We start from the raw sequence: 27,067 nt of genomic DNA, 5'->3' as shown, positions 1-27,067 counted from the left end.
GCTTCGCTGCGCGAACGCCGACGTCGGCATTTCTGGATACGAGTTTTAAACATGCCCGTAGTAAACTTTTGTCAGGGGATTGTTTTTATTTTACAACTTTATGTCGATGATTAGTTTAACATAACTACATACCGATATCCTTTGATTGTATTAAGACCAAACACGGTTCGGTCACATGTTGTGCCTCACGTAAGTTGCCTTCAGTTCACCGGCGTCACCTAAATAATTCAATCATTGTCGCTAGTAGTAGTTAGATTGGACTAGTTTAACAATGATTAACAACATGATGTGTCCGTCTTATAAATTTCGAGGAAACGTTTGCACTCACTGTCGTCTAAATGCGTTTAACTTAAGTAAATTAAGCAGTGGCGCAAATCGAGAACATTCCGCATAACCAACACTGCAGCTGCCGAGTCGCCGGCGGTGTTACTGAAAACAAATGGCTTATTTTAAATTAAAGACATTGTTTTGTTCACGTATTTAATTTAGTCTTAGTTAAAATGTTCTTTAACTGTGTCACGACATTCACCGCTGTACTGTTTGAGTAAGTTATTACTGTTATTTTGCTGAGAATAGTCATGTCTAACAATTTTCACACAAAAGCAAAGGTGCTAGAAGGTCGCATGAAATAGTACATTGGATTGGAACGCATGCGCAGTGCTGCACTGGGCTGAATCACTTTGCAAAATACAACTACACAGGCTAAAGGCAAGGCAAACTGTTGCAAACGAGCAGAGTTTAAGAACACAGTGAGATACTGTAGTAAAGATGAGTAAGATGTTTAGATGATTCTGAAAAGGTGAGAGAGAAGAGGCTTCAAAAGATTGGAAGCTGGATTGGATCTTGACTCTAATGGGATGGTCAGGCAGGAGACAGTTAGTAGTTTAGTGGTTAGAACTGCTGCCTTTTGGACCCAAAGGTTGCAGGTTCAATTCCCACTTAAGTGGTACTATGCTTGATCAAGGAACTTACTCTTGCCCCAGTGAAATATTACACAGCTGTGTATAAATTAGTAAATGGTTGTAGGTAGATTAACACTGTAAGTTACTCTGGAGAAAAGCATCAGGTAAATGAACAAATATAATAGGGAGCCAATGAAGCAGAAGAAGTGTGTGTATCTATATCAAGGACTTTTACACTCCTCCTGAGCAGCAGGATTTTCAGTGAGCTGGTGACATGGCATTGGGTGGGAGATGTAGCAAGATGGCGTCACATGGTTGCCAGTCTTAGAATTTACCAGCTGCATTACATTACCAACGTTATGTCAAGTTAGGTGATCCTAGTAATTGTTTCTTCCTAGAATGTATTGAAGTCCTCTAAATGTTTTCATATATTTCTGGAAAACGCATGGCATTTTTTCTGTGCACTCAGTCTCACTGTTTTTAAGAAAGTCAGAAACTAATATATGGCAATGGAATATTTGTTAAGATGCTACATATTTGGTGCATCAGTCTTGTGAAACACTAACAGCTTGTCTTTTTTTTTTTTGGAGGTGTCTACCAACCTTGAACACATTTTAAGGCTGATGTTCATGCATCCTTCTAGGCAGATTTAAGCTTTTTCAGGTTTCTTGGGTTGCAGTTTTTAAATCATACCACAGATCTCAGTGGGCTTGAGACTTGGCCAGTCAAACATTCACATTTTTATTCTGGAGCTATTGCAGTTTTGTTTTGGTCCTGTGCTTGGGAAAGTTGTCCTTTGAAAGCTCAATTTCCTCACAGGCTTCAGTTTTATAGTAAATTAAAATAAGTTCCCTTGTATTGTTCTCATGAACTTCGCTCCTTCTAAGATTCCCAGTACTTGTATATGAGAAGCAGCCCCATACCATGATGCTGCCTGCACCATACTGCACTGTTGGGATAGTGTTATCTAGGCATGGGATGGTCGGTTATGTCAAATATAGCACTTGACCAGAAACATCTGTGCTGGTGTCATTTGATCAAAAAACCCATTTTCACATTTTAGTTGGATCACACTTGTCAAACTGCAAATGGGCTTTGAGATGATTCTCCATGAGTAACAGCTTTTTGCCCTGGTTTTGGCCTCTCAGGATCGTCCAAAACAGGTCCCCTTCTTCGGATGCTTAATATTGAGAGACAGCTTTCTCTGTGCAGTGTCCAAATCATCAGATGCAGTTTCCACTTGTTACTGTGCCAACTGTGCTCTTTAGGACAAATAAACACCATTTTTTTTTTATATCTTATTTCCTATATTATGCATTTGCTGCTTTATTTGTAACTTCAGCAGAATACTACTTTTATTTTCATACCTTCCCTTTATCCTCAATACTTTACCAGGGATGTCTAAACAGATTGAGTTTTTTGCTCAACAAATACTGTAATGGTCACTACAGTATGGTAGAGTTAGAATCAGTTCTGTAGTTTTCCCCCCTATATCTGTGAACTGTTAAATAACAACAACAAAAATAATATTTGTGTTTCAGTATAATTTGTATTAAAAAATAAAATTCCATGAACATATGTGTGCAGTAAAAATTGTGTTTGGACAAGTGCGTAATTATCATTTGTTATCCAGCAACATTTGAAAACCTTCAAAGGCTTGAATAATTTTGCAAAGCACTGTATGTGTGTCTTAATGTGGCCAATTTTTTTTTTCCTCTCCATCAGTGAGACCTTCTCTCATGCTGTAGTTTGTAATCTCTTTGTAGGAGACAAGATGGCAGTGCTGAACCTGTCATTTTCAGCCTGTGGATTCCTTGGGATTTATCAGCTTGGAGTGGCAGAGGCTCTGCTGCGTCACGGGGCCAAACTACTGGGCTCAGTGAAGACCTTCGCTGGGGCTTCTGCTGGTTCTCTGGTGGCCACAGTGTTGGTCACTGCCCCCGAAAAACTGGAGGTAATTCAGTCTAGTGTGGAAATACAGTTAAAGATATGGAAATCAACACTTTAAGATCTTAATGGTGTTCTGATGTGACGCAGCCTAACTGAATGTAAGGTTCATGCAACCATGACCAGTAGAGTCCAACCTCCAACAACTTCTGAGGCTTCCCAAGTGATTCACATGCTTGAATCATATTTTGTATGGTAGCTGCTGAACATTATTATCATAAATACAAACGACTGTGCTTTAGCTACAGTTCTACAGTGGTTTATGAAAAATAAGAGCTGCAAGTTCAAAATGCAGGACTGCTGTTGTACATCTGAAAATGACTTTTTTCTGGATTTTCGTTGCTGTATAAAATCATGACATTGTAAGCTGCTGAATGTGAATTCTTTTCAGTAATAATAAATTTAAAAAAGCAGGTCTAATGAGCAGTATTGGCCCTCCAGGTGTTAAATGCTGTACCTTCAGAATAAATTAATGTGCAGTTCTTTTCTGGATTCTTAGTCCAAATTAGGATGCCCACTATGGCTTATTGACCACATTAGCATTTAGATATGTTATATTTGGTGCACATATAATTCATGCATCTAAACAGCTATATTTCTTTTGCTAACTTGTTAGACCAGTTCAACAGGGCTATTTGTGAAACAGCATAAGGTCTCTGGGATTTTCTTGATCATTACTGGTTTTTTTTTTTTCTTTTTGATTTTTAGCATGTGAAAGACTTTGCTTACAGATTTGCCAGTGATGTCAGGAAGCAGAAGTTTGGAGCGATGACACCAGGATATGATTTTATGCTTAAACTAAGGTAGTCACGGTTTTCTTCACAGAACTAAGAATTAACTTTTTATGCTGTGTCTTCCTTATTGAAATTTGATGATATTGTTTTCTTTTATTTTCTTCTATACTTTTTCTCTGAAATGCTGCATACTGATACTGCTTTGTGTGAATCTAAATTTATGTGTACATTACCACTGAACCATAAGCAACAATTTTATTCAATCTATTGCTTTTTTCCCAAAAATGTTTTTGTCATATTCCTGTCTGGTGAAATCCTAGTAATCTTGTCCCTAATCTTTCAATGGGGCAATAAAACAACAGCTGTTATAAAGTGCTTAAGGAGTAACACTGTACGCAAAGGACACCTGCAAAATGAAATGACTGCGTGATGTTGAACAGACAAAGCACTTGTCCCTAGGATGTTACAAGCTTTTCTTTGTCTTCAGGGAAGGACTAGAAGACATACTTCCTCCGAATGCCCACGAGATTGCTGGGGATCGCCTGCACGTTTCAATAACACATGCCAGAACAAGAAAGAATTGCATGGTGTCTCACTTTGCCTCGAGGGAGGACCTCATCAAGGTGTCCAATTCACACACTGAAACCGGTGGACTTTGCATTCAAAGCACAAGCCGGCAATTGTAAAATACACAAGAGCCCAAATTACCTTTCCATGAATAATTACTTTTATTCAGTGAAGTCAGTCACTTCTGCATGTTGGAGGCAGTTCAGTGGAACTGCACAGGAGATACCTTAGTCTCATTTAAATTAAATTTGATTTTCCACTTCACTGCAGAAGTAGCTGCATATCAAATTCAGATTAAACTGACTGCAGTGCATGCTTGCACACTTCCTAAATACACTTAGAAAAGAATCTCTACATTTAGAACACATTCTTTATGACTCACTTTCAAACATGTACTTAACTGAGCTAAATGAAAATATAGAACTTGTTTCTCAGCAGTCATTTTAGCATCTTGGATTGCTAAAAGGTGGTAGAGAGGATATTTTGAAAGTGTTTGCCCAATGGTTTGTCTTGGGCACAAATATAATGTGTTGATCTCAGATCATGTGTTTTGTGATCACACTGTGGGTATTCATCAGAAGAGGTTCTTTTTTTCTGTTTTCTAGGTCCTTCTTGCCAGCAGTTTTGTGCCAGTGTATGCTGGAATCAAGGGAGTAGAGTACAAAGGACAGGTAATGTATCTCATTGAATCTAGTCTGTGAAGTGAAAATCAATATTCATTGGCATAGAGGACCTGTCGGTAACATAGCAAGTAAGCAAGTTATCATGTTTGTGGTCAGAAATGAGTTTGTGAGCCTTTTTTCTATGCAAACATTCTGTTCACTTCTAACATTCTGCTGAATATACACACGCACACAATGTCTACAACCAGTTGTCCCGAGCGGGGTCGCGACGATCCAGAGCCTAACCCGGCAACACAGGGCACAAGGCTGAAGGGGGAGGGGACATACCTCGGAGACAGGATGCCAGTCAACCACGAGGCACCCCAAGCAGGACTCAAACCCCCAGCTCCACCACAGAGCAGGCCCCGGCCAAACCCACTGCACCACCGTGCCCCCTCTACTGAATATACACACGCACACACACACATATTGTCTGAAGCCACTTGTCCCAAGCAGGGTCGCGGTGAGCTGGAGCCTAACCTGGCAACGCAGGGCTGGAGGGGGAGGGGACACACCCAGGATGTGCCCCTTCTATTGAATATACCATTTAGTTTATTGTACTGCCCAAATATGAAAAACATTAAATAACAAAAACGTACATGTTTTCTAAGGGGGGTGTGGTGGTGCAGCGGGTTTGGCCTGTGCCTGTTCTTTGGTGGGTCTGGGGTTCGAGTCCTGCTTGAGGTGCCTTGTGACAGACTGGCATCCCATCCTGAGTGTGTCCCCTCCCCCTCCAGCCCTGTGCCCTGTGTTGCTAGGCTAGGCTCCTGCTCGCCTCAGGACAAGTGGTTTCTGTGTGCGTATACGTACATGTTTTCTAAAAGCTTGAAATAACCCACTCACTGTCGATAACTGTTTTTCCTAAGGCAGGGTCATGCTGCTCTGGAGCTTATCCCAGAATTTTAGAGTGCCTGTCTAGGAAGGCTACACCCCACACTGGACATCAGTGTGTTGCAGGAGCTTTAAATAATCTGCAGTCAGTTTTTTAGAATACTGTTCAATACATGAGTTGGTATGGAAGGTGACTGAGGGTCATGACTTGGACAGGGTCAGATGAACGTGATCATGGACAGCAGGGTCAGTCATTCGATGGTTATCCACCACAGGCAGGGAGTTTGCACCCCTGGATGTATTTCAGTTGCTATTGAGATTACCGTGAGACCTCTTCCATACACAGCAAAGTGGTTGTCCTCAGTGTTTGAACCCTTGCTGCTGTGGGGACCTGTCCAGCCATTGGCGTAGCACTAATTGAACCGGTTTGTCATGTCAGTGGTTAAAAATTAGAACTTGTGTCAGGGGGGTGAAATTAAAGTTATCGTTTTAAACCATATCAAATTTTAAATTTTACCTGTTGAAATTAATCATTTTTATTTGAATTTTAGAAATATAATTGCTTGAAGTCTCATCCTTTCATAATTTGTAATCTATGCTTTATTGCAGGGTGTTAACAGTCCTTGAATGTGTTTTAGAACATTGAGAGTTATATTTCTATAGTTTTAATTCTTTTCCATTTTGCTGGCTTTGTGTGCAGCCTTTAGGCTGCCATTGTTATTATTGTTACAAGTCATTTTAGAAATATCACAGATATCTCTGACAGTCTTTTATTAGAACAATTAAAAACTGTCCACTTTTTTGCATACATTTTGATTAGAAAATGAAGAATATATTTCAGGCAGTTGTGACCTTTGGATTCTGATGTTAGCTGTCGTTTTGAGTCACAGTTCTTATGAGCCAGGCAACGTCACGACCTGAAGACTTGGGTTCAAGAGGATTACTGCATTTCCAAATGTTACCCTTCCACTATGAATCATACAAGTCTCACCAGCTGCAGCCACATCTCATTATTCATATAATTTTTTTCTCACAGGCCCACGACGGCCTTTGCAAGATTAGCACTTGCTAGCACACCATCTAAACCTTCAGCAGTTTCCACTCGTTCTGCAACAGAACTCAGCCCTCTTGCATACCTTTTTCATAAGGTCCCATCCCTGTGGTAGACAATCCCCCTCATAACTTCCAGCACATTCAAAGTACAAGCAAATTATATGTACATGTAAAAAGGAAAGGAAGAAAGGATGGATGCAGAAGATAGAATATAAAGTCGTAGAAGGTTTATGTGGGGTTTCTTTCATCCCAGCATCACGTACAGACCCATCCAGACTCTCATTTGCAGTATTTTAACGAAGAGCAGCATTTGGCACTTGACTGATTTATATTAATAAAAAATGTTTGATTCGATTGTAATGTTTCTTCTGATTTATTGCCTTTTGTTCATCTTCCCAAACCTTAACCCTAAGACCTGGGTAGATGGTGGACTCACCAACTGGCTTCCTGTTCTACCAGTAGGCCGTACAATCACCGTTTCCCCTTTCTGTGGCTCACATGACATCTGTCCCAAACATGAAGACCTCATCAGCATCAAACTTACACTGGCCGACATGCCCATCATGGTGAGTCTTCAGCCTGATAACATATTTTCTTAAGGTTTGTAGATCTCAAAAGCTGATGAATCTTGTTATTTCAGAATAGTCACACAAGTTAGAGAAGTGTTATTCTACGTGACATGTTTGCATGTTAAGGATTATGTGTTGGTTTTGCTTTTCCAACAGATTTCTACTGCTAACATCATAAGGGTCAAACAAGCTTTATATCCACCAGTGCATAACAAAATGAAATCAATGAATCAAGGTGGTTATGAAGACGCACTGCGATTTTTGAAAAAAGAAAATTGGTTTGAATAGCTTTAATTCCTTGAATTGATTATAAGCAGTCAAAGTTAAATCATGAAACAATAGCATGAATGTGAAAGGAGGTGAAAGCATAGAATACTGCAAGTGAATGGCAGTGAAATCTGAGAATGCTTTTGATATTAAATGCATACATCCTTGTCCCCCCCCCCCCCCCCCCCACTTCAGAAATCACTGAACTGCAAGCTAAGTCTGAAAGAATGTGAAAAAATACACCTTTTTTTGTATTTGTGTGTCTGGCATCCCATTCTGGGTCTACCCTTTTCTGCACCCTTTGTTTCTGGGACAGGCTCAGACCACACCGACCCTGAATTGAACATATGATCATTGATAATCTGGAAAAAGAATTCTGTGCATTGTTGATCTGCCATACACACTAGCAAGGGAAGGGCAAGTGTTCTATAAACTGAAGTTTACAGTTTCTTTAAGCATTTGTCAAAGGGAAAGGAAATTGGGAGAGCTTTGCAGGAATACATGTCAGTGTTATATAGTCAGAGGTTGTCGAGGGCTAAAATTGAATTACCCTTTGAAGTGTTGTAGTAGAAATTTACGTTTGAACTTTCTGCTGCTCTCTTGGATCGTTTCCATGGCAGTTGCCGGCACTCTAGTACCACAAAATCTTCTCTGCGTTGTGGTCATTCTCATAAGAAGTCAAAACTTGCATATGAAGGAAACGTGTCTGCAGGGCAGGCCTCAGATGTTAAGAGGATTTTGCTTTACAGATACTTGAGAAGCGGCGGTATCTTAAAAGACAGGAACTTGTCAGCTGGTACTATATAGCCAGCAGTTCCGCCTGCCGTGTTCAAGGCTTAAGTTGGGTCTCTGGATTCACACTGAAGCTTAATATAAATAAATATTAATTTGCCAATAGATTGTTCAACTCCTTTTTTTCTTCAGGCTGATGAGGTTGTTAGAATCACTGATTTGGACTGTATCCTTTTAAACTAGTTATAACTGGGCCTATTCTCTCTAAATCAAATTTTGATGATTCCAGACACCCAGTCAAAGTGATAATGTACAATTTTAATATTGTACACAGTTTGAAACATTTAGATATCACCATATAATTTACACTTTTCTCATTAGCAGATTTGTTCTGTTGGTTTTAAAATGAATTTTCCTAGAATACCTTCTACACTACTGTTCTTTTAGGTGTGCATTTTAGGTATATGTGGTTCTTTTTAAAGACGCCAGTAGTCTCTGCTTCTTGCTACGAGTAATCCATTACTTCTACTACTATTTGACGTATTATTGTAATAAGCTTTCATTGGCATCAAAGTGATACTAATCTAAGGTTGTAAATGTACAGTATGTAATACTATTAGGGTGACTGTATTCAGTTCTTATTATGTAGCTCTATTGTTAATCTTTAATGGCAGGTCTTGGTTCCTGCAGTATTTTGCAGCATTGTATAGTTTAACTGGAAAGGACTAAGCAATCTAATGAATATCCTCCATAAACAATCCACAGCCAGTGAATGCAGATTTACATTGTGCTGTATATAGGATATCGGTGGTGGACACATGGAGGTCGGTTGGCAGTGCCGGGTGCAATTCCATCTCGTCCTGGCGCTTGCAGGCCGGGTAGGGGCAAGGGAGCGAGCAGCAGCCGAGGGGGTTCGTTGAAGATAAACAGCTTGCTGTTATCGCGCCCGACTCAGAGCCAACTCTAACACCGATGAACCACAATGATTACGATTCCACAAAACAGACAATGTTAAACTGCTCTCCCGTGTTTAATTTGTAATTAAACTGACAGTTTTAGGACGCAGTGTTCAAGCAGTTTGTGTGATGGGTTTGGGAAATGACAGGAGCACATCTTGAAATATTGCATGCGTTGGGGGGGCAAGTTTTCCAGTGTTATTCATAAACCACAATTTTACAATTAACAAATGATTGTTTTGCATCGTGTGACAGTTAAGAATAAGATCTGACGAAATAGCAGTTGGTTACATTAGGAACAAAAAAAAAACATCAACTTGTTCTAAAGAAGGTTTCTCTCAGAATGGCATCTTGACACTAAACATTCTCTGGCATCAGTGCTAAACTTTGGAATAAGAAGGTCTTTTTGGGGTTCTGCCTGGACAAAAATAGCTCCAATGCCAACATGTTAATGGCTAATTTAAGCAGCTTGCCAAAGGGTCTGTGTGGCCATGAAACTCTCCAGTAATCAAATAACTCCAATGAGCCAAGGAAGACACTGCTTCAGACAAAACAATTACCATAGTAGCGAGTCTTTGGACATGCCGAGTCAGATTTATCAAGACATTTGTAGCTTTCTCAGCGCATTTCCCAGGATCGCGCCCAACTCGTTAATGTACTTATCAATGGACCTCTGAGACCCGGAATGGCAATTGCTTCGTACAATTAAAATGCAAATAAGGCCTCCCTGCTGTCCCACACATTAGTGAGACACAATCTGTCCTTCTTTGCCCTGTTAAGAGGTCTCATGTAAACATAAAAACTGCTCAGTTTTCATAGGGTCATCTTAGACTAAAGCTACAAATGGGGTGGCACAGTCAGTAGCGCTGTTGTTGAGGATGTGGGTTCAATCCCTGCTCAGTCTGTGTGGCGTTTGCATGTTCTCCCTGTGATTGTGTCGGTTTCCTATGGGTGCTCTGGTTTCCTCCCACAGTCCAAAGACATGCTGCTCAGGTTCACCCATAATGTGTGAGTGACAGAGAGCGTGTGTTCCACTGATGTATGGATGAGTGACCCATTGTAAGTAGTGTATCTTGCAGTGTAGCCACCTTGGTGAATAAGGTGTGTGGGCTGATAACACTACAGAGTACATTGGAAGTTGCTCTGGAGAAAAGCATCTGCTAAATAAATAAATGTACAACGTGAAAGACCTTTTTTGGGTTCTATAGTTGTATCCATGCCAGGATACCTGACTTGTGGAGGTAAGCTGACGTTCACCTCACTTTGGTTTGTTACCCATCGATCAAATAGCACACATTTTGAGAGAGCGCGCACAATTCTGATTCAATCACAGTTAAAGACGATTAATCCGAAAGCACATAATCACTGGGTGTTTCACGTTCCGTCTTTTCAGGAAGTATGGAATATATGTGGCGTGTGTAACATTCACAAGACAGTCGACCATATTCTAAGGAAGCCCCTTAAGATGAGGTTTTATCTGGAGCCAGAACCCTGGTTTCAAAGAGCTGGTTCTACATTTGGTCCTTCTCACACCGGCAAAGCTGAAACGGAGAGGAGCAGCAAGGCTGGAGCCATGGGTTCCAAACCACGTTGACCAGAGACAGCTGGTTGGGGACATTCGTCAAAGTCAGGGAGTGACGAGCTACCGCCTCACGGATCGAACGCAACACATCCTTGTAAAGCGGCTCGTTCTCGGGGTTGAGAGGGTTGCTCTCAGATGGGTCCTTGGAGAGGTCAAAGAGCAGGGGGGGGTCGTGGTACGTCACATACTCCTTGGTGCAGAAGCAGATGTGTGTGTGGAAGCAGCCAGTAGAGTTCTCAGGGTAAAAATTTGGGGTGAAGAAGAACATCTTCCATATCGAAGTGCCTGAAAAAATCAGTATAAAGGGCGTAAACATAACTGTAGGCAAAAAGTCCTCTTACTACAAATTACGTGCAGAGGACATCAGTGAAAACTAAGTTGTATAAAGAACGATGCAGAACCTAATCTGACTGAGATTATGGGTTTATGCAGCAATGACAGTTGGCCTACTGTTTGCGGGGTGCCACCGCACGGCGTTCAGATGTGCATTGCAGTAGTGGAACATGAACTCGTGCTCAGAGCGCTCCACCTGACCCAGCAGGAGAGGCATGAGGTCACGTCCATCAATCTCCCTGAAGATAGACGGTAAAGGACAGCCGTTAGCGCCGTGCTTAGCTCTGAGGTCTTGGGATCCGAAGGTTGCAGGTTTGTATCCCACCTGCTACTGTAGTACCCTTGATCAAGGTACTTACCATAAAATTGCCCCATTAAAATTTCCCAACTGTATAAATTGATAAATCACTGTAAGTAGCTTAACATTGTAAATTGCTCTGGATAAAAGTTAGCAAAATTATTAAATGTAAAACATGAACGTGCATGTTGCTCTATGTTTCGCTTTCTGGGAAAACTGAAAAGTTTGGCAGGATCTCAATTGCCAGTCCAGTTAAGTTTATTAAGGGAAGGGGTTTGACATCAGGAGTTAAAGAGGTTTGGTAATGTGTGCCAAGAAGAGGAGGGAAGTGTGTAGTATCTGGCAGAAAGCCTTAAATGACATAACCCAATGGACTGAATTATTGGAACATCCGCTTCTGGACAGAAATTTGTGTCTCCCTATGTTGAGATGACCTTACCTGTCTTCAGGAGTGGCCGCTCCAACCAGCTTCACCACTGTGGGGAAAAGGTCCATGTTGCTCGTGGGTTCATCGATCTGCTTGTTGGCCGGTATCACCCCCGGCCACCTCGCGATTGCTGGAACCCGAATCCCTCCCTCCCAGTTGGTCGACTTCCCCGCTGCACCAAGACGAATGAAGCGAGATCACCGAGGGTGAACGCAACCTGACGCCACCGATTTTTTGCAGCTATCGCTGAATAGCAAGAGAGCGACTTGAAGCGTTGCGTTTTAGTCTCTGCAGTTAATCCAGTGGACAAATCTCATGGTTTTTTTTTTACTCGTTCTCCCAGCTCCGACACAAGTCATACAACTAACTCATGCCACCTGATAAGGCATGCTGGTACATTCGCTGAGTTTTACATTTACATATGTAATTTAGGGACAGCTGGTAGCTCAGTGATTGGAGCTACTGTCTTTGGACCCAAAGATCACAGGTTTGATCTTAACGTTGTAAGTCGTTTCGGAGAAAAGCATCAACTAAATGAAGTAATGTAAATGTTGACGTTTTCTCTGAGATACCAGTTTAAACAGTTGACTGCACCCTGAGACTAGAACCTACACTGGTCTTGAGACTGTGCTTTGACCTTTGTACATTGGAATACCTCTGTAGATGCCGCTGAAGCCCCCATACATCTCGCCATCAGAGACCTCCTCCAGGTGAGGCCCGTTGTCAGATGTCACGTACACCAAGGTGTCGTCACTGAGCTTCAGCCGGTCCAGCGTCTCTATTATTTTTCCTTAGAACATAAGAACAAATGACAGAGTTCTCAGTATCTTGCCCAGTACCATGACCCACATCGCCAGCTACTTTTGTAAATGTTTAGCAACTGACCCCCGCATAACTTCGTTGAGCCATTCTACCGTGTGAAATATTGACTATGTTGACAAAATAGAAAATCTGGCCTCTTAAGAACAAAGTGAACATCAGAAAATGAAGAAACAAAATGAAGATTTTTTTAACGGTTGAGATTCGGGGACAAATTAAGCATTTCACATGAACCAGACGTGAGATTTAACTCTGCGGAGATTTTCATGAAATAATTGAAAAAAAGCAAATTGAATTTTGACTAAAATTCCTACCAAACTTTCCCAGGGTGCTGTAGTGCCCCCCCAATCAAGGTGTTTATCCTGAATTAATCCACTAAAAATTACTAATCTGTATAAATGAGTAAATCACTTCCACTGAAGTAATTCATTGCAATGTTTTTCCACAAAATTCATTTTGACAATAAATACGAAACATTAAATGATCAAACTTGTTTCCATTCCCACAAAGTTACTGATGCGCTTTCCTTTCATGTGGACAGTAGTGCGTTTCTCCTTCCATTGGGATAAACTGGTGTCGTGCCGTCAATGGCCCTTGGAGGATGCCGCAACTGCACAAACCTACACTCCAGTCCACTTCCTCCACAGCATCCCCATAGAGACCATGTTTGCTCCTCCCCTTGAACGCAGGTGACGCAAACAGGGCAGTGTGTACCTGAATGAAGGAGAAGAAGAGCAGGAAGGGCCGCCCGGCATTCCTAACAAGTAAAACACGTTTGTTTGTTAGACCGACCGTTTGGGTGGAACGGGTGATGAGAGCAAACACGTCCACAGAAAACATAAATGGGGCAGCATGGTGACACAGCGAATAGCACTGCTGTCTCACGGCACCTGCAGGGTGCGAGAGGGCGTGGGTTCGATCCCCGCTCAGTCTGTATGGAGTTTGTATGTTCTCACCGGGTCTGTGTGGGTTTCCTATGGGTGCTCTGGTTTCCTCCCACACTCCAAAGTCATGCTGTTCAGGTTCACCCATAGTGTGCGAGTGACAGAGAGAGTGTGTTCCACTGATGTATGGATGAGCGACCCAGTGTAAGTAGTGTATCTAGCAGTGTAAGTCACCACGGTGAATAAGGTGTGTGGGCTGATAACACTACATAGAGTTCATTGGAAGTTGCTAAATAAGTGCATGTAAATAAAACATTCAGGAGGCAGCCTGCATGCAGATAACATAGTACCCTTAGTATCCTAAGTACTTAGATAGTAGCCTGGAGTACCCTTGAGCATGGTACTTATCCTAAAATTCTCCGGTAAAATTACTCAGCTGTATAAATGGGTAAAATAATTGTAGGTGTCTTAACATTGTAAGTTGCTTCGGAAAAAAGAATAAGCTAAATGAATAAATGTAAGATGATTTAGGGAAGTTTAAATAAATGAAGTTACCCAACACCGTGCAGTTTACTCACGTGGGTGTCACTGTGCAGCCAAATGCCGGTTCTACAGGACAATGTTTTGGACACTTAATTTACCTTTCTAGGAACTGCACTGCTTCACGGGTCATCTTCTGAGTGAGGTTCTCAGAGGTGTACGGCTGCTCGACTACCTCTCCGTTTCTCATGAGGAAGCAGTTGAGGTCAGGGAAGGTGAGCACAAAGAGCAGCAAGCAAGCCAGGAGCACGACCGCGAGGAACGCCGCTGCGAGGACCGCCTTCCGCGAGACGGCGATTACGCCGAGGGCGTGCAGGACGAGCGCCGTGGCCACCCAGATCCACAGGTGTCCGTAGGGCAAGTGAACGAAGATGTTGATGAAAATGGTGCCGTGGCCCGGCAGGCAGTCGCGGAGGTGGGTGATGGGGATGCCGTAGAAGTGGTCGAAGCCGTGGCTGTGCGGGTGGTGGCACAGGTCGTCGTTGCGCTCGCAGTTCAAACCCAGATGCCACTTGCCTGCGGTTGAAGGCAACGGTGCGGCAGTGAGGTGCGAAAAATCCGAAAAATACCAAGTGATGAGATCCTGCAACCGTGCGTGCCTTCATGACGAAATACCGTTACCGATCGTTCGGGAAATATCCCTCGTTTGAAGAGCTGAAGAGAGAATTTCAGGCCTAACGCGGATGACTAAACCGCGGTGATTTTTATTTCGGACCCTTGTCACACTTTTGTAAAGAAACTTTTGTATTTTCCCATTAATTTCCATTTACGTTCGTGGATCTCTCATTCTTGAGCTCGTGTTTTCACTATGTGCCGCACGGTGGCTCGGCGGGTAGCGCTGGCGCCCCGCAGCGACTAGGCTGTGCATTGGGACACGGGTTACGGTTCCGCTCAGTCTGAGTGGAGCTCGTCTGTGGAGCTCGTCTGTTGGGTTCGTCAGTTTCCTCCCAGAGTCCAAAGATGTTTCAGCTGAATTAATGACTCAGTTGATCATAGTGTGTGTGCCGGTGTGTGTTACGTTGCTCTGCTCTATCAGTGGGTGAATAACCGTAGCTCACTTCCTGTCCTGTATCTAACGCTGTAAGTCACCCTGGACAAAGGCGTCAGCTCAATATTCGTTAATAACCTTTGCGCATCACTTTGGAGAAAGGCCAGATGAATAAATATAAATGTTTCATGCTGCCATCCCTGACAAACAAGCGGGGGGGTGTAACATGTAGGTGATGCTTTGTTGCGCACGAAAGAAGTGGAAACGGCATGGAGGGTGCAGCGAATGTCTGCGGCGAGCCCTCCGAGGACATGCGGAGAGGATTACGGACCTATCAGCGCCGTGGAGTAGCCGTGCTGCTTGGCAAGTTTAGCGAAGGTGACCTCCTCGGTAGGGAGACCCCCAGATGAAGCTGCGATGATGAACACACCCAGTATGGTGCGGCCCGCCATGCCTGGGAAGAAAAGAAATGAGAGCGCATGTAAGGTCGGCAGGTGGGAGAGTGGTCGCGGCTGCTTCCTGTGGCGCTGGAGGACCTGGGTTTGAATCCCACTTCCTGCTCTTGGACCCTTGGTCAAAGTACTCGCCCTGAACTGCTATGGTAAAAAATTACCCAGCTGCATGAACTGGTGAATAATTGAAAGTTACTTTGCCCAAAACTCTCAGACGAATGTGAACTGCAACTGTGCGGTAAATCACGGTTGGTTATAATCAATATAAAGTCCATGCAGTGAGGACAGAAGGTAATTATTTTCTGCTTGATGTGAGTTTCAGTGATGTGTGGCAATAAAAGCAAATAACAGAAGTGATCGCAACTGGTGGTGTTCTTGCTTTGCTTGATAAGGAAATGTGTGTTTATTTATGCAAATGGACAGATTTGTTTTGGGCTCTTTCGGAACATGAAAAAAGGCCATTTGGAAACCAAGGGAAAGGCTCAAAACGCTGCTTTGTTGCGCAGGTCGTACGTCTTGTTCTCTTCCATGACGCACCTGACCTGATAGGGTATCGACCGGTGAGAAACGCCGCTCTGCTGGGGGTGCACAGGGGTGCGGCCGCAATGTGCTGGGTGAGTTTCACACCCTCCGCGGCCAGTTTGTCCATAGCGGGTGTCCTGCAGGAGACCAGAAACGGAGAGTTGTGCGCAAACTGGTAGTTCTCCTGCTATTCCTCTCTGCACGACATGAAACAGCTCAGTTTAGCCTATGGAGAAAATACCGAGAACAAACCTCATGGTTGTATTCCCAAAGCATCCCAGATCTCCGATCCCTAGGTCATCGATCACAAAGAAGACAAAGTTTGGAGGTTTCCCGCCTCGGGACACCCGGCAAGCCGCTGTGAACAAATGACTCGCGCACAGGATCCAGAGAAATTTCATCTTTCTGTAGGATGACAAGGAGATGCGGAGCATATTCTGAATATTCTGAGATGCTTTGGAGAAAAGTGTCTGCTAAATGAATACATGCGCGTGCAATTATTAAAAAAAAAATAAATACCAAAATTATTATCAAACATATTGTATGTGTATTAAATGTGCGAACTCTTTGTGACCTTTATTTAATTCGATACACTTGTCTAAGTCAATATAATGAATGCACTTTTGCAATATTGATAAGCAACTTCGCTGTGATTTACCAGTTTACACACCCGTGAAAGTTTTACAAATAAAACTCATAGTCCCTTGATCAGGGAATAAGATTCAAGGTAACAATGGAACATCTGGTAGTGTCGTGGTGAGTGGTACTGCCTCTTAATCCAGTGGTTGTTGGTTCAGTCCCCCCTCCTGCTGTAGTAGCCTTGAGCAAGGTACTTACTGTAAGTTGCTCTAGTAGAATTAGCCAGCTGTGTAAATGATTGTCAGTGGCTTAATACTATAGGTCACTTTTCAGAAAAGTGTCAGCTAAATGAATAAATGTAGCAATGTTGAATGTACTGGTAATAGGATCACCTTCCTCTACACCTGTATGGTGGAGAGTGGCGGGCGAAGGGTTAAACTCCCTTACATTCCACACACGTGCTCCTGTTAATAACTGCAGCGAAGACGTAACTTTCTCGGAGACTTGCGAAGCGGAGCCCGATCCCGCCGGTGTGTCGGCCACCGGGGGTAAATAACGATCGATCGCTTAATCAGTTACTGACACACGTACCGTGAAATCGGGGCCTTACCGCGCTGGAGTGGCGACAGCAGGTGAACGTTGGGACAGCGCCGCGCAACAACAGGAAGCGAGCCTGGCGGGCGTCACGTGGCCCCGCGGGTCTTGCGAAAGGTCCAAAGACGATGTTGTTTCACCGACTGAACACCAAAGGTCTGCAAACAACCGTTTTCTTCCGACTTTGACAGCGCGGCTCAAGACAAGTCCATGGCTTCACCTCAGTTTACCGCGGTACATACAGAGGCCTTGAGAGAAACAAGCCAACGCGGATAGTGTAGGTAAATTATTAAAAGTTAAAATAAAAAGAAAAACTCTGCTTTAATGGCTCGAGTCGTTTAAAATTCCCTTATATCTGGCTTTCGTCGATATTCGGATAACGTTTTCTGCAGCTACTCGTGTGATGAATATTGGTTCAAACGGTGGAAAGAAACAAACTTGCGACTACTTAAGTTAAGAATCACGCATCTGCAACTGTGTCTCTCTCCTAATATAATAAACACATTGTATTTTCTAAGAGATCTCAGATGTGCGTCGCTTTGGAAAAAAGTGTCCGCTAAATGAACGCGTGAATAAATGTGAAATGTAAATGTAAGCTGAAACTCTTAAATGTTTCATTGAGGAATTCCTTAAAGGTCACTGCTTTGTTCGAGTATCGGGATGTGCTCGGTGACGTCGTTGATTAAAGCCATTTGTCACGGGACAAGACGTAAAATAAACACTTTCTCCTATCACATTATACCGTTTTGGGTGTGTAAGCGGCGGAATGTATGGAGGCTGGAGCTTTGCAACTGTACACTTTCAACATATTCTCATTGTCCGCGTACAAGCTGATGTGGAATTTATTATTATTATTATTATTATTTTTTTTTTTTTTTTATTATTATTCTCCTCACTATTAAATAATAATAATAATAAGAATAATAATAATAAGAAGAAGAAGAAGAAGAAAATAATAATAATAATAATTGTTATTATTATTATTATTATTATTTTTAACAATAAAGGTCATAGTGAGTAACAATAAGTAACGTAATAGTTATGTAATCTAATAATAGTAATAATTATTACCTTTAATAATAAATATCATAGTTTTACATGTTCAGAGCTTGTAAATTTTGGACATATTGCATCGCGGTGATGTTGCTGCTTTCTGTTTTTTTTTCTTTTTTTTTTTAAACAAGAACGACACAGAAACCAGTTCAAATGAGAGCACTTATAAGATTTCCAAAATCATGTGGAAAAACATCAAACGAACATTATGAAAAAAGATGAGCAAAGTACAAAGTGAACAAAGACAAGGTTTGCATCACTAACGTTTTTTTTTTTTTTGGAAATATCCTGCAAAAAGGTCTTTTAATCTATTTTAAAGTGTTTGAATGAAGGACTCTTCCACAACCATTCGACTTTCTGTATTTAATAATGTGCCTGTACTGTATAATAATTAAGTCAGTTACAAAAGGTATTTTTTTATTATTTGCAATGGGGAAAGTTTATTAAAGCTTAGTGATTTGAAGTTGATCAGTTTCTTTAAAATAAATACCGATATTTGCCTACGGGATGTAACCAAAATAAATGTTATACAAATGTTAAATATTAAATGTTCTTTCACAAAAAAGAAGGGTATCATGGCAAACCTGAGCCCATCAGCAAGAATTCTATACATAACCCCCCCAGATTGGCCACCTGGTTGCATAGCGGTTAAAGCTGCTACCTTTGCACCAGATGGTTGTAGGTTCACATCCCACCTCTAGCTGTAGTACCCTTGATCAAAGTACTTACCGTAAATTGCTCCAGTAAAGTTACCCAGCTGTATAAATGGGTGAATGATTATAAATAGTTGCTTTCGAGAAAAGTGTCAGCTGTAAACTTTCTGCTGTACTCCAAGGGTGTGCCAGCAGTGTATTTCATTGAGCTGACGGTACCTTTCGAGGACGCCTCTGAGAGGAAGAAACTGAAGTGTGCTGACTTGGCTGCTGAAGTGAGGGAGCGAGGCTGGCGGTCCTTTATTAGACCGGTGGAGGTAGGAGCAAGAGGCTTCGTTACTAAATCAACCACGTCGCTCTTGTTGGAATTCGGTTTGGGGGGTCGGTCGTTAAAGACAGCAGTAAAAGACGTGTCTGAGGCAGCAGAAAGATCTAGCCAGTGGTTGTGGCTTAGGAGGCAGCAGAATGTTTGAGGGAAGCAGACCTAAGGTTGTGGATGTTCGCTCGTGTTGTTGTCAGGATGATTATGACTATTGTCAGTTGGGTGGATGCTGCTGCTCCATTGATGGGTGGTCAACGGGTGGCAATGGGCGATTGAAATGTGTGCTGGTTGAAGTGTGGCTGGATCTCATGAGCCACGGGGACAGTGATGTGAGCATGGAGGGGAGTGGCTCTGGGACCCCAGACCCCACCGTCGAGCCTTCTGGAGGTGTCGTGGGCTCGATTCGACAAAACACCGACAAAGGAAGGTGCCCACTTGACACCCCCGGTGAGGTGGGAGGTACCCATGGCTACCCTGTGCTGATATGCAGAGGTTTGGGTAGTAGATAGAATAAATGGGTTGTACGAAGGCCTAGGGTGGCATCGCGAAACAACGAGTAGCACTGTTGTGTCACGGTGCCTGAGTGGTGTGAGAGGACATGGGTTCGATCCTCATTCAGTCTGTGTGGAATTTGCATGTTCTCCCTAGGTGTGTGAGTTTCCTGTGGGCGCTCTGGTTTCCTCCCACAGTCCAAAGACATGCTGTTCGGGTTCATCTGAAAGTGTGTTCCACTGATGCATGGATGAGCGACCCAGTGTAAATAGCGTATCTAGCAGCGTAAGTCACCGCGGTGAATGAGGTGTGTCGGCTGGTAACGCTACACGGAGTTCATTGGAAGTCGCTTTGAAGAAAAGCATCTGAGAAATAAACATACTAGGTATTAAGCAGGAAATACTTCCCTCTGACACTTTTTTCCCAAGCAACTTACAATGTTAATCTACATGCAATTATTTACCCATTCATGCAGCTGGGTGATTTTTTTTGTTTTTTACCAGAGCTGTTTAGGGTAAGGACCTTGCTCAAGGGTACTACAGCTAGAGATGAGGCTTGAACCTGCAACCTGCAGGTTCAAACTCAGTAGCTTTAATCCCTACACTACCGGCTATTGTTTATGCAGCTCTTGATTTGTATAAAAGTGGGCTCTGTTGGTTGGGTTAGTAGTTTGTATGCAGCCCCCTTAATTTTAGCACAAGGGTTTTAACATCTTACCCTGTGTATTACTGTAGATGTATAAATATATAAATATAAATGTAAAGACTCTTTCGCAGCGGTAAAGTTGGTCCCCTGGTCCATTCCAGCCAAACTGAACACCTCCCTCCCAAGCAAAGGTAGCTGATCTAGATGTGTTTGTGCTTTTAACTTTGTCCCATATCTAGATAGAGACAGATTAATATTGTGGACAGAGATTCCCTGACAGGTGTTGCGTTTAACCGGCTGATGCTATCGGTGTGATAGGATTAAGAGGACTTTTCACATTGATCTGTCAGCTGCCTTTAAACAAAAGCCGATAGAGTCTGGGGGATTCTTGTCGAGTTAATGGGCTCAGGTTTGCCATAATATACTGATTCCCCCCCCCTTTCTCTTGTTTCATAGCCATTCTTCCACTACACTCCTCACGGGCAAAGTGCAACGCAGTGATTAATGGAATTATTTTAATATGCTATTTATCTGAACATTAATAGTCAACACTTTTATCCAAAGCAACTTGCAGCATTAGATTTTCAGTATGAAGGTACTTGTAGTCATTTCTCCACATGGCTGTATTTATCTATTTATTTTTTCCACTGCAGCATTCAAGGCTAAGTACTTTGATCAAAGCCTCCGCAGTAGGAGGTGGGATTCAAACCCAGGTCCTTAGATCACAAGGCAGTGGTGCTACCCACTACGCCACCTGCTGCCTAACATTAGTTATACACCAGCCTTCCCATGGGAAGAGATTATCCTTAAACTTTGAAACACAGGGTCGATGCCTTGAAAATTACACCGCTCTTCCTGTCTTGGACGTTGCTGTGGATTCCAGGACAAACACCTGGACGTTCATTGAGACGACGCAGGACCCTTCCAGACGCAACGCATTTATTCTGGACGCGTTCCTGACAGACGCATTCGTACGATACCTCCCAGCACATTACCGGGATTCACCCAGCAGGTGCCGGGAGAGATGTCAGTCGGCAGGAGCCGAGCGGGGAAGACGTGGAAGAGCCCAGAAATGGGGAAAACGTGGCTGATCGCCCTCGAGTGCCTCTTGTTGTCCCTCTATTGATCCAGCAGCCCAATAAAGCGCACATTAGAATTCTGATGTCCCTCTCGCAGTTGACAAGAAAGTCACGCTCCTCCATAGGACAGGAGCGAGCGAGCGAGCGAGCGAGCGAAGCGACAGCGCTCAGGGCAAATGCTCCGGAACGTTCCTCTCGTTGCACACGGCCTTAAGGGAAGGCGAACGTGTTCTTCCTGTTGCAACCCGCATTCCGTGTGATGCTGGCGAATAACTGATCGGATGAGGTGTCCTCCAAGAGCGCAGTGATGAAAACAGATTTATGATTCACTGTTTTTGCCATCTGCAAACCTCCGGCGTGGGTTTCTTCCGCACTTGTCTCATGCGGAACAGGAGGCCTGTGCAGCTCTGCTTTCATGGCTGTTTTCATGCGAGAACAGAATCACCAACAGATGTGAATATACAGCGCCATCTGCTGGACAACACGCGCTTATTATTATTATTATTATTATTATTATTATTATTATTATTTACATTTAAATTTACATTTATTCATTTAGCAGACAGTGAGTTTGTTTCTTTCACCATATGTACCAATGTTCATCACACAAGTAGCTGCATAAAACTTTATCAGAATATCCATGATTCTTGATCACCTTCCTAGTAATTATTATTATATATTATTATCATTATTATTATTATCATTATTATTATTATGGGGGCGCAGTGGTGCAGTGGGTTGCGGGTTCGAAAATGTGTGTGTGTGTATTATTATTATTATTATTATTATAGTGAAACGTTTGTAATTAGAGCTGCTGCCTTTGGACCAAATGGTTGCAGGTTCAAATCCCACTTTTGTTTGTTTGTTGATTTTTCACGGTACACGTTCCTCTCTTCAGTTGCTTCTATATCACAGTGTCATTTCCTGCTTTTATACGCAGGTGGTCCCACTTTCTGGTGATCAGCCAGTTGTGTGCATGTGATGAACAGCTCTTGGTCCTAATGACCTTCTTTACTCAGCTGTGGGCAGTAGGGTTACCATGTATTATAGATTAAATACATAATGACAGTAAAGTGGCAGTCTGCTGTCTGTTATTTGTCACGTGAGGGTACAAGTATCTATTGTTAGGGCAGCTAGAGGACTGGACAAGGGTTAGTTTTCTTTCAACATCATGTCACCACACCTCACACTTCTATCTCTAATGGAATAAACCAACAAAATGGAATAAACATAAATCACGAAAATATTTTCATCTTAGATATAAATGCATCCAGATCACTAAGAAGGGAAAATAAAAATAAAAGTTAAATTTATGAATAAAATTCAATTTTTAAACGTTATTATTTATGACATCAGGTATGTGAACATCAGAGATGCGTAGAACACAAATTTATACAGACTGAAAACTATTTTCAACAGTGAAGTTTTAATAAAGGAAAACGATACAGTATGTACTACATTATATAGTATATGTACTATTTACTGTGTACATGGACAGCAAATGTTTCACATAAATTGTTTACATGTTTAATATGTTTAGGAAAATCTCACCTATAGAGCTGGAACATTTTCAAGACGGGGGGCTGCGATGCTTCATACACTGTTGGTATAATGCATTAGGTGGCAGATTTTCCGTTTTTCAACAAAACTGTTTGTTAAATATTTTTTTTTTCCAACAAAACAATTTCATTTCTTAATTTAATTGCAAAAATTGGGGCAAACTTTGGCAGCTGTGGGCTATTGCCTAGGGTCACCTAATTATAAAACCGGCCTTATCGTGGTAATATGTGTAGTAGGACAGAGGGCTTACTTTTACACATCACTACATATTTGCATTATTTTTCTGAAATAATAAGCATATTCCCTAAGATTGCAGCAGCAGCATTTGTGATTTTGTGCATTTCGGTTCGTGTTGCAGATGTGCCACTCGCCATCAGTACTGCTAGAAACACCGCAAAGCGGCAGGTCCTGTGCGGAGAAGAGCCGGTGTCACACTGTGAATCTGGAGCTCTGTTGCCAGCGACAAATGCGAAAATCATTGCTCTTACGAGCCTACTTTACATTGTAACATGACGGAGGCCTTCGGTTTTCCGGAAAAGTAAACGTTGTCAACGTAAGTTTGACGGGGCGCTTTGAAAAGGCCGATCCGCCGTGCGTTCGCTGTGCTCGGTGTGTTCCGTTCCGCCCTTCCGGATCCTTCCGTGTGTTTAGCGGCGCACGGCAAACTGTCTATTTTTAAACTTACGTAAGTGAAATGTCAGGAGGCTTTATGGGAGTGACCCCCGGGGGGTCCTGCTGGGAGGACGCCCCCAGCCTACTGTGTTTACGTCTGGGAAAGATGAAAATAAAATGTGTCTCGGAATTAAAAAGCGCTTTTAAACACATCATTATCGCCCCACTTTTCAGGAAGCCGATGGAGGCTAATGAGCTCGAGGGGAATTTGGTTTGTGACATCAAAATAAGGAATTACTGCACTGCTTCACACTTAAAATTCCACAGACGTACCATCAGTGTCCAGGATTGCCTAAAACATGGAACAGGAAGGCAGTTTGCGCTAAAATAGGTAGTGCAGTACCTAAAGAGGCCAGCAGGTGGCGTGGTGGTTACAGCCTCACCTGCTGGACCTGGATTCTGCGCGTTCAAATCCCACCTCCTGCTGTACCTTAAATCGAAGTACTAACCTCAGATTTATGCAGAAAAAATGTCTTTGCTGATTAAGTAGCTAAATTAGTGTAAGTGCTTTGGAGAAAAGTGTCAGCTTGATGTAAATATGTGAAGAAAAGGCCCAGTTTTAGTGGTGCGCACATGACCTCTGGAGCAATATCGCTGTACACAACATAGAGCGTCGCTATCTCTCTTTTCCCAGCATCCTTTTCCTGGCCGTCGTGTGATGTTTTTGGCCTTCATCATTCTGCAACGGGTGTTTTCCTTTCTTCAGCCTGCACACACACACACCCAAAATTATGTGCGCCGAGAGACACGAGGGTGAGACGTGGTTTGAATGGCGTCCACGGGCATTAATGGAAAGGCCTGCGGCGGCGACGGCGGCGGTGGCAGCATCAGGGACGGGGCGAAGCGAGCAGGTGGCCAAGCTCCCATAATTCTCCCGAGACCCTGGAATCGGCTCAGTCCGCAGCGCTGCTCTTTAAACTCGGCTGACGGAAAGGGATTTGCCGACTCTCGCCGCGTGTCGGGGCGCACCACTTAGCGTAATCTGTGAGCGCGATAAAACCCTTGGCCTCTCTGGCGAGGAATGAGAAACCACTTACTTTTTTTAAAGATTTACACCGGCAGCAGGTGGCGTTGCGGTTAAGACGGTCGGCAATGCGGGCGGCGGGCCAGGGGAGCGGAGCGCCGTGCCATTCGAACGGTCGGATACGGGCTGCTAGAGCGCAGATATGACTGAGGAACGGATGGAGTGTGATGGAACGCGCTGGAAGAGCACGTGTGCCGGTCGAGGAGCGGCAGGGGGCGTAGCGGTTAGAGCTGATGCCTTGCGATTCGAAAACTGAGATTGAATTCCTGCTCCCGCTGTAGCACACAGAAACGAGGTACTTACCCGGAAGTGACACGGTGAAAATTACCCTACTGTATAAATGGGTAAATGATGACAAGCGCTTCAGTGTACAAACCCTACATTGTAAACTGCTTTGAAGGAAAGTGTGGTTGGATGAATGAATTAATTAAAAAAAAATATTACAGGTTCTGGACTGTTGTGACCTGAACAGGACAAGTGGTTGGTGAAAATGGCGGGGGGGGGTTATAATTTCTCTTATTACGCCTAAGAGTTCAGCCTGGATTTTAAACAGAAGAAGGAACGAAAGGGCTGTTTGAGCGACGGCCGGGAGGCTGGGTGACTGACAGCATCTCGCCGCATCGCTCTGGGCACCTGAAGACAGATGCCTTGGAGCTGGGCCACATCAGGAACAAAGTACTGTCGCGGGGAGCATCCTTTTCACTGTACCCCCCCCCCCCACCCGCCTGTCACCACACAGGCTTCATACATATTCACACACACTGTGAAGACTCTCTCAAGTCTCTCTTCGCTGTCTTTATCTATCTATCTATCTATCTATCTATCTATCTATCTATCTATCTATCTATCTATCTGTCTGTCCATAGCGTGAAGGGGTTCAAATTTTTCTATACTCTATGTGTGTGTGTGTCCATGCAGTGCTGAGTGTGTCAATGCAAGATACTATACTGTACTCCCTTTCAGCACTCAACATCTCCTCATTTGATATTGAAACTGCTAAGCAATTCAGCGGCCGTTTCCTCTTCTTGTCTGGCTATGGTTGGGGGGGGTCGGGGGGGGGTGGTGTGTGTGTGTGTGTGTGGGGGTGAAAACCAGCCAGCGTCAAATCTTGATGAAAGTGTGGAGGCATATTAGAGCGTGCCATGAAAAATTCATAGAGGACCAAGGCTGCTGTCTGCGGCGATTAGATTGCTATGTAAATCATTACGGGGGAAAAAAAATCACACGGCTGTTCTTTTAAAAACAGGAGGGAAACCAAGGAGTCGCAAAGAGTGTGACCACGGGGGGGGATCGGTGAAAACGCTCGCTCCGTCCTGCCAGGGCCGCCCATCCAACTGCCACGCGATCGGTGCTTCGAGTCGGAGATCCCGGACGGTACTCGACGTCGCTCTTGTTCGGCCGTTCGGGGCCAACGAGCATCCCACGATGTCCCACCGCGCGTCACGATGCGTCACGATGACAACATCTAGCAGCAGCGGCCGATCCGGACAGCGACGCAGCTGGAGAGAAGCGCAACTTTTTTTTCAAAAATTTCCTTCCGCTGATTTGTCCAAAGCAGCAGCGTCAAGCTGCTTACACTGATTTACCCTTTATACTGCAGGGTGAGTACATTGATCATGGGTTCCACAGCAGGAGTTGGCACTTGACCCTGCAGCAACTTTAACCACTATATGTGATAATATACATGTGCCCCATAGTGTGTGTAGATATATATATATATGTGTGTGTCTACATATACACACATATTTGCCTTTATTCATTTTTCTGATTTTTGTCTCCTATGTGACTTACAGTTATTTACCCTTTTATACAGCTGGGTAATATTCCACTGGAGCATTTTAGGGTAAGTACCTTGCTCAAGGGTACTACAGCTGGAGGTGTAATTTCAACATGAAACCTTTGGGCCCAAAGGCAGAGGCTTTAACCACTACGATACTAGCTGTCCCCAGCCTGGGGTGGGGTGGGGTGGGGTGGGGTGGGGTGAGGATGGGGGACATAAATGTGAACACATATATTTTGTTTATCTTCTTGCATTTTCTTTAACCGCTTGTCCTGATCATGGTGATCCAGAGCCTTTCCGGGAATCACTGGGCACAAGGTTGGGGGGGTACATCCTGGACAGTGTGCCAGTCCATCCGTCACAGGGTAGTTTACACAAACACACACACACACACACACACACACACACACACACACACAGATACATATTTACCGCAATATACCATGTCACACCGTGTCATGACAATATTATTGATTTAACTAAGCCATCTATTGCCCCCCCCCCCACACACACACATTTTAAATGACATGCTGTGTGATGACAATGAGA

General features: G+C 43.4%; 2 protein-coding genes across 6 annotated transcripts; one reads left to right on the top strand and one right to left on the bottom strand.

Annotated features, from left to right (window-relative positions):
- pnpla4 (patatin-like phospholipase domain containing 4) lies at window positions 1-26,426 on the top strand. Of its 4 annotated transcripts, none has more exons than XM_018744724.2 (7): window positions 1-189; window positions 2,669-2,856; window positions 3,558-3,652; window positions 4,071-4,206; window positions 4,756-4,821; window positions 7,110-7,262; window positions 25,985-26,426. In XM_018744724.2, the coding sequence occupies exons 2-7, from the start codon at window positions 2,677-2,679 to the stop codon at window positions 26,033-26,035; spliced, it is 681 nt and encodes a 226-aa protein (XP_018600240.2). In that variant the 5' UTR covers window positions 1-189; window positions 2,669-2,676; the 3' UTR covers window positions 26,036-26,426. The 4 variants fall into 4 exon arrangements, with proteins under 4 accessions (XP_018600240.2, XP_018600218.2, XP_018600233.2 ...); XM_018744702.2 differs by lacking the exon at window positions 25,985-26,426 and adding an exon at window positions 23,401-25,455; XM_018744717.2 differs by lacking the exon at window positions 25,985-26,426 and adding an exon at window positions 9,065-10,160.
- Window positions 10,335-17,642, bottom strand: sts (steroid sulfatase (microsomal), isozyme S). Of its 2 annotated transcripts, none has more exons than XM_018744690.2 (10): window positions 17,236-17,642; window positions 16,318-16,470; window positions 16,081-16,202; window positions 15,423-15,545; window positions 14,205-14,619; window positions 13,300-13,436; window positions 12,516-12,650; window positions 11,873-12,032; window positions 11,253-11,374; window positions 10,335-11,087 (listed from the first exon to the last, which is right to left on the bottom strand). In XM_018744690.2, the coding sequence occupies exons 2-10, from the start codon at window positions 16,464-16,466 to the stop codon at window positions 10,732-10,734; spliced, it is 1,719 nt and encodes a 572-aa protein (XP_018600206.1). In that variant the 5' UTR covers window positions 16,467-16,470; window positions 17,236-17,642; the 3' UTR covers window positions 10,335-10,731. The 2 variants fall into 2 exon arrangements, with proteins under 2 accessions (XP_018600206.1, XP_018600197.1); XM_018744681.2 differs by having other exon boundaries at window positions 17,255-17,642.
- Window positions 26,427-27,067: the final 641 nt, after the last annotated feature.

This window comes from Scleropages formosus, chromosome 12, assembly GCF_900964775.1.
Source record: "Scleropages formosus chromosome 12, fSclFor1.1, whole genome shotgun sequence".
NCBI lineage: Eukaryota > Metazoa > Chordata > Actinopteri > Osteoglossiformes > Osteoglossidae > Scleropages > Scleropages formosus.
The sequence above is the reverse complement of the archived record's forward strand: the minus strand, read 5'-3'. Positions and strand labels throughout refer to the sequence as shown.

Coding starts and splice junctions, on each gene's coding strand:
- pnpla4 (XM_018744702.2), top strand. CDS start 2,677: ATGGCAGTGCTGAACCTGTCATTTTCAGCCTGTGGATTCCTTGGGATT. Junction 4,207..4,755: donor CGAGGGAGGACCTCATCAAG/GTGTCCAATTCA, acceptor TCTGTTTTCTAG/GTCCTTCTTGCCAGCAGTTT. Junction 7,263..23,400: donor TGGCCGACATGCCCATCATG/GTGAGTCTTCAG, acceptor TTCGTGTTGCAG/ATGTGCCACTCGCCATCAGT.
- sts (XM_018744690.2), bottom strand. CDS start 16,466: ATGAAATTTCTCTGGATCCTGTGCGCGAGTCATTTGTTCACAGCGGCT. Junction 15,546..16,080: donor TCGATACCCTATCAGGTCAG/GTGCGTCATGGA, acceptor TTTTCTTCCCAG/GCATGGCGGGCCGCACCATA. Junction 11,375..11,872: donor GCGGCCACTCCTGAAGACAG/GTAAGGTCATCT, acceptor GTCTATCTTCAG/GGAGATTGATGGACGTGACC.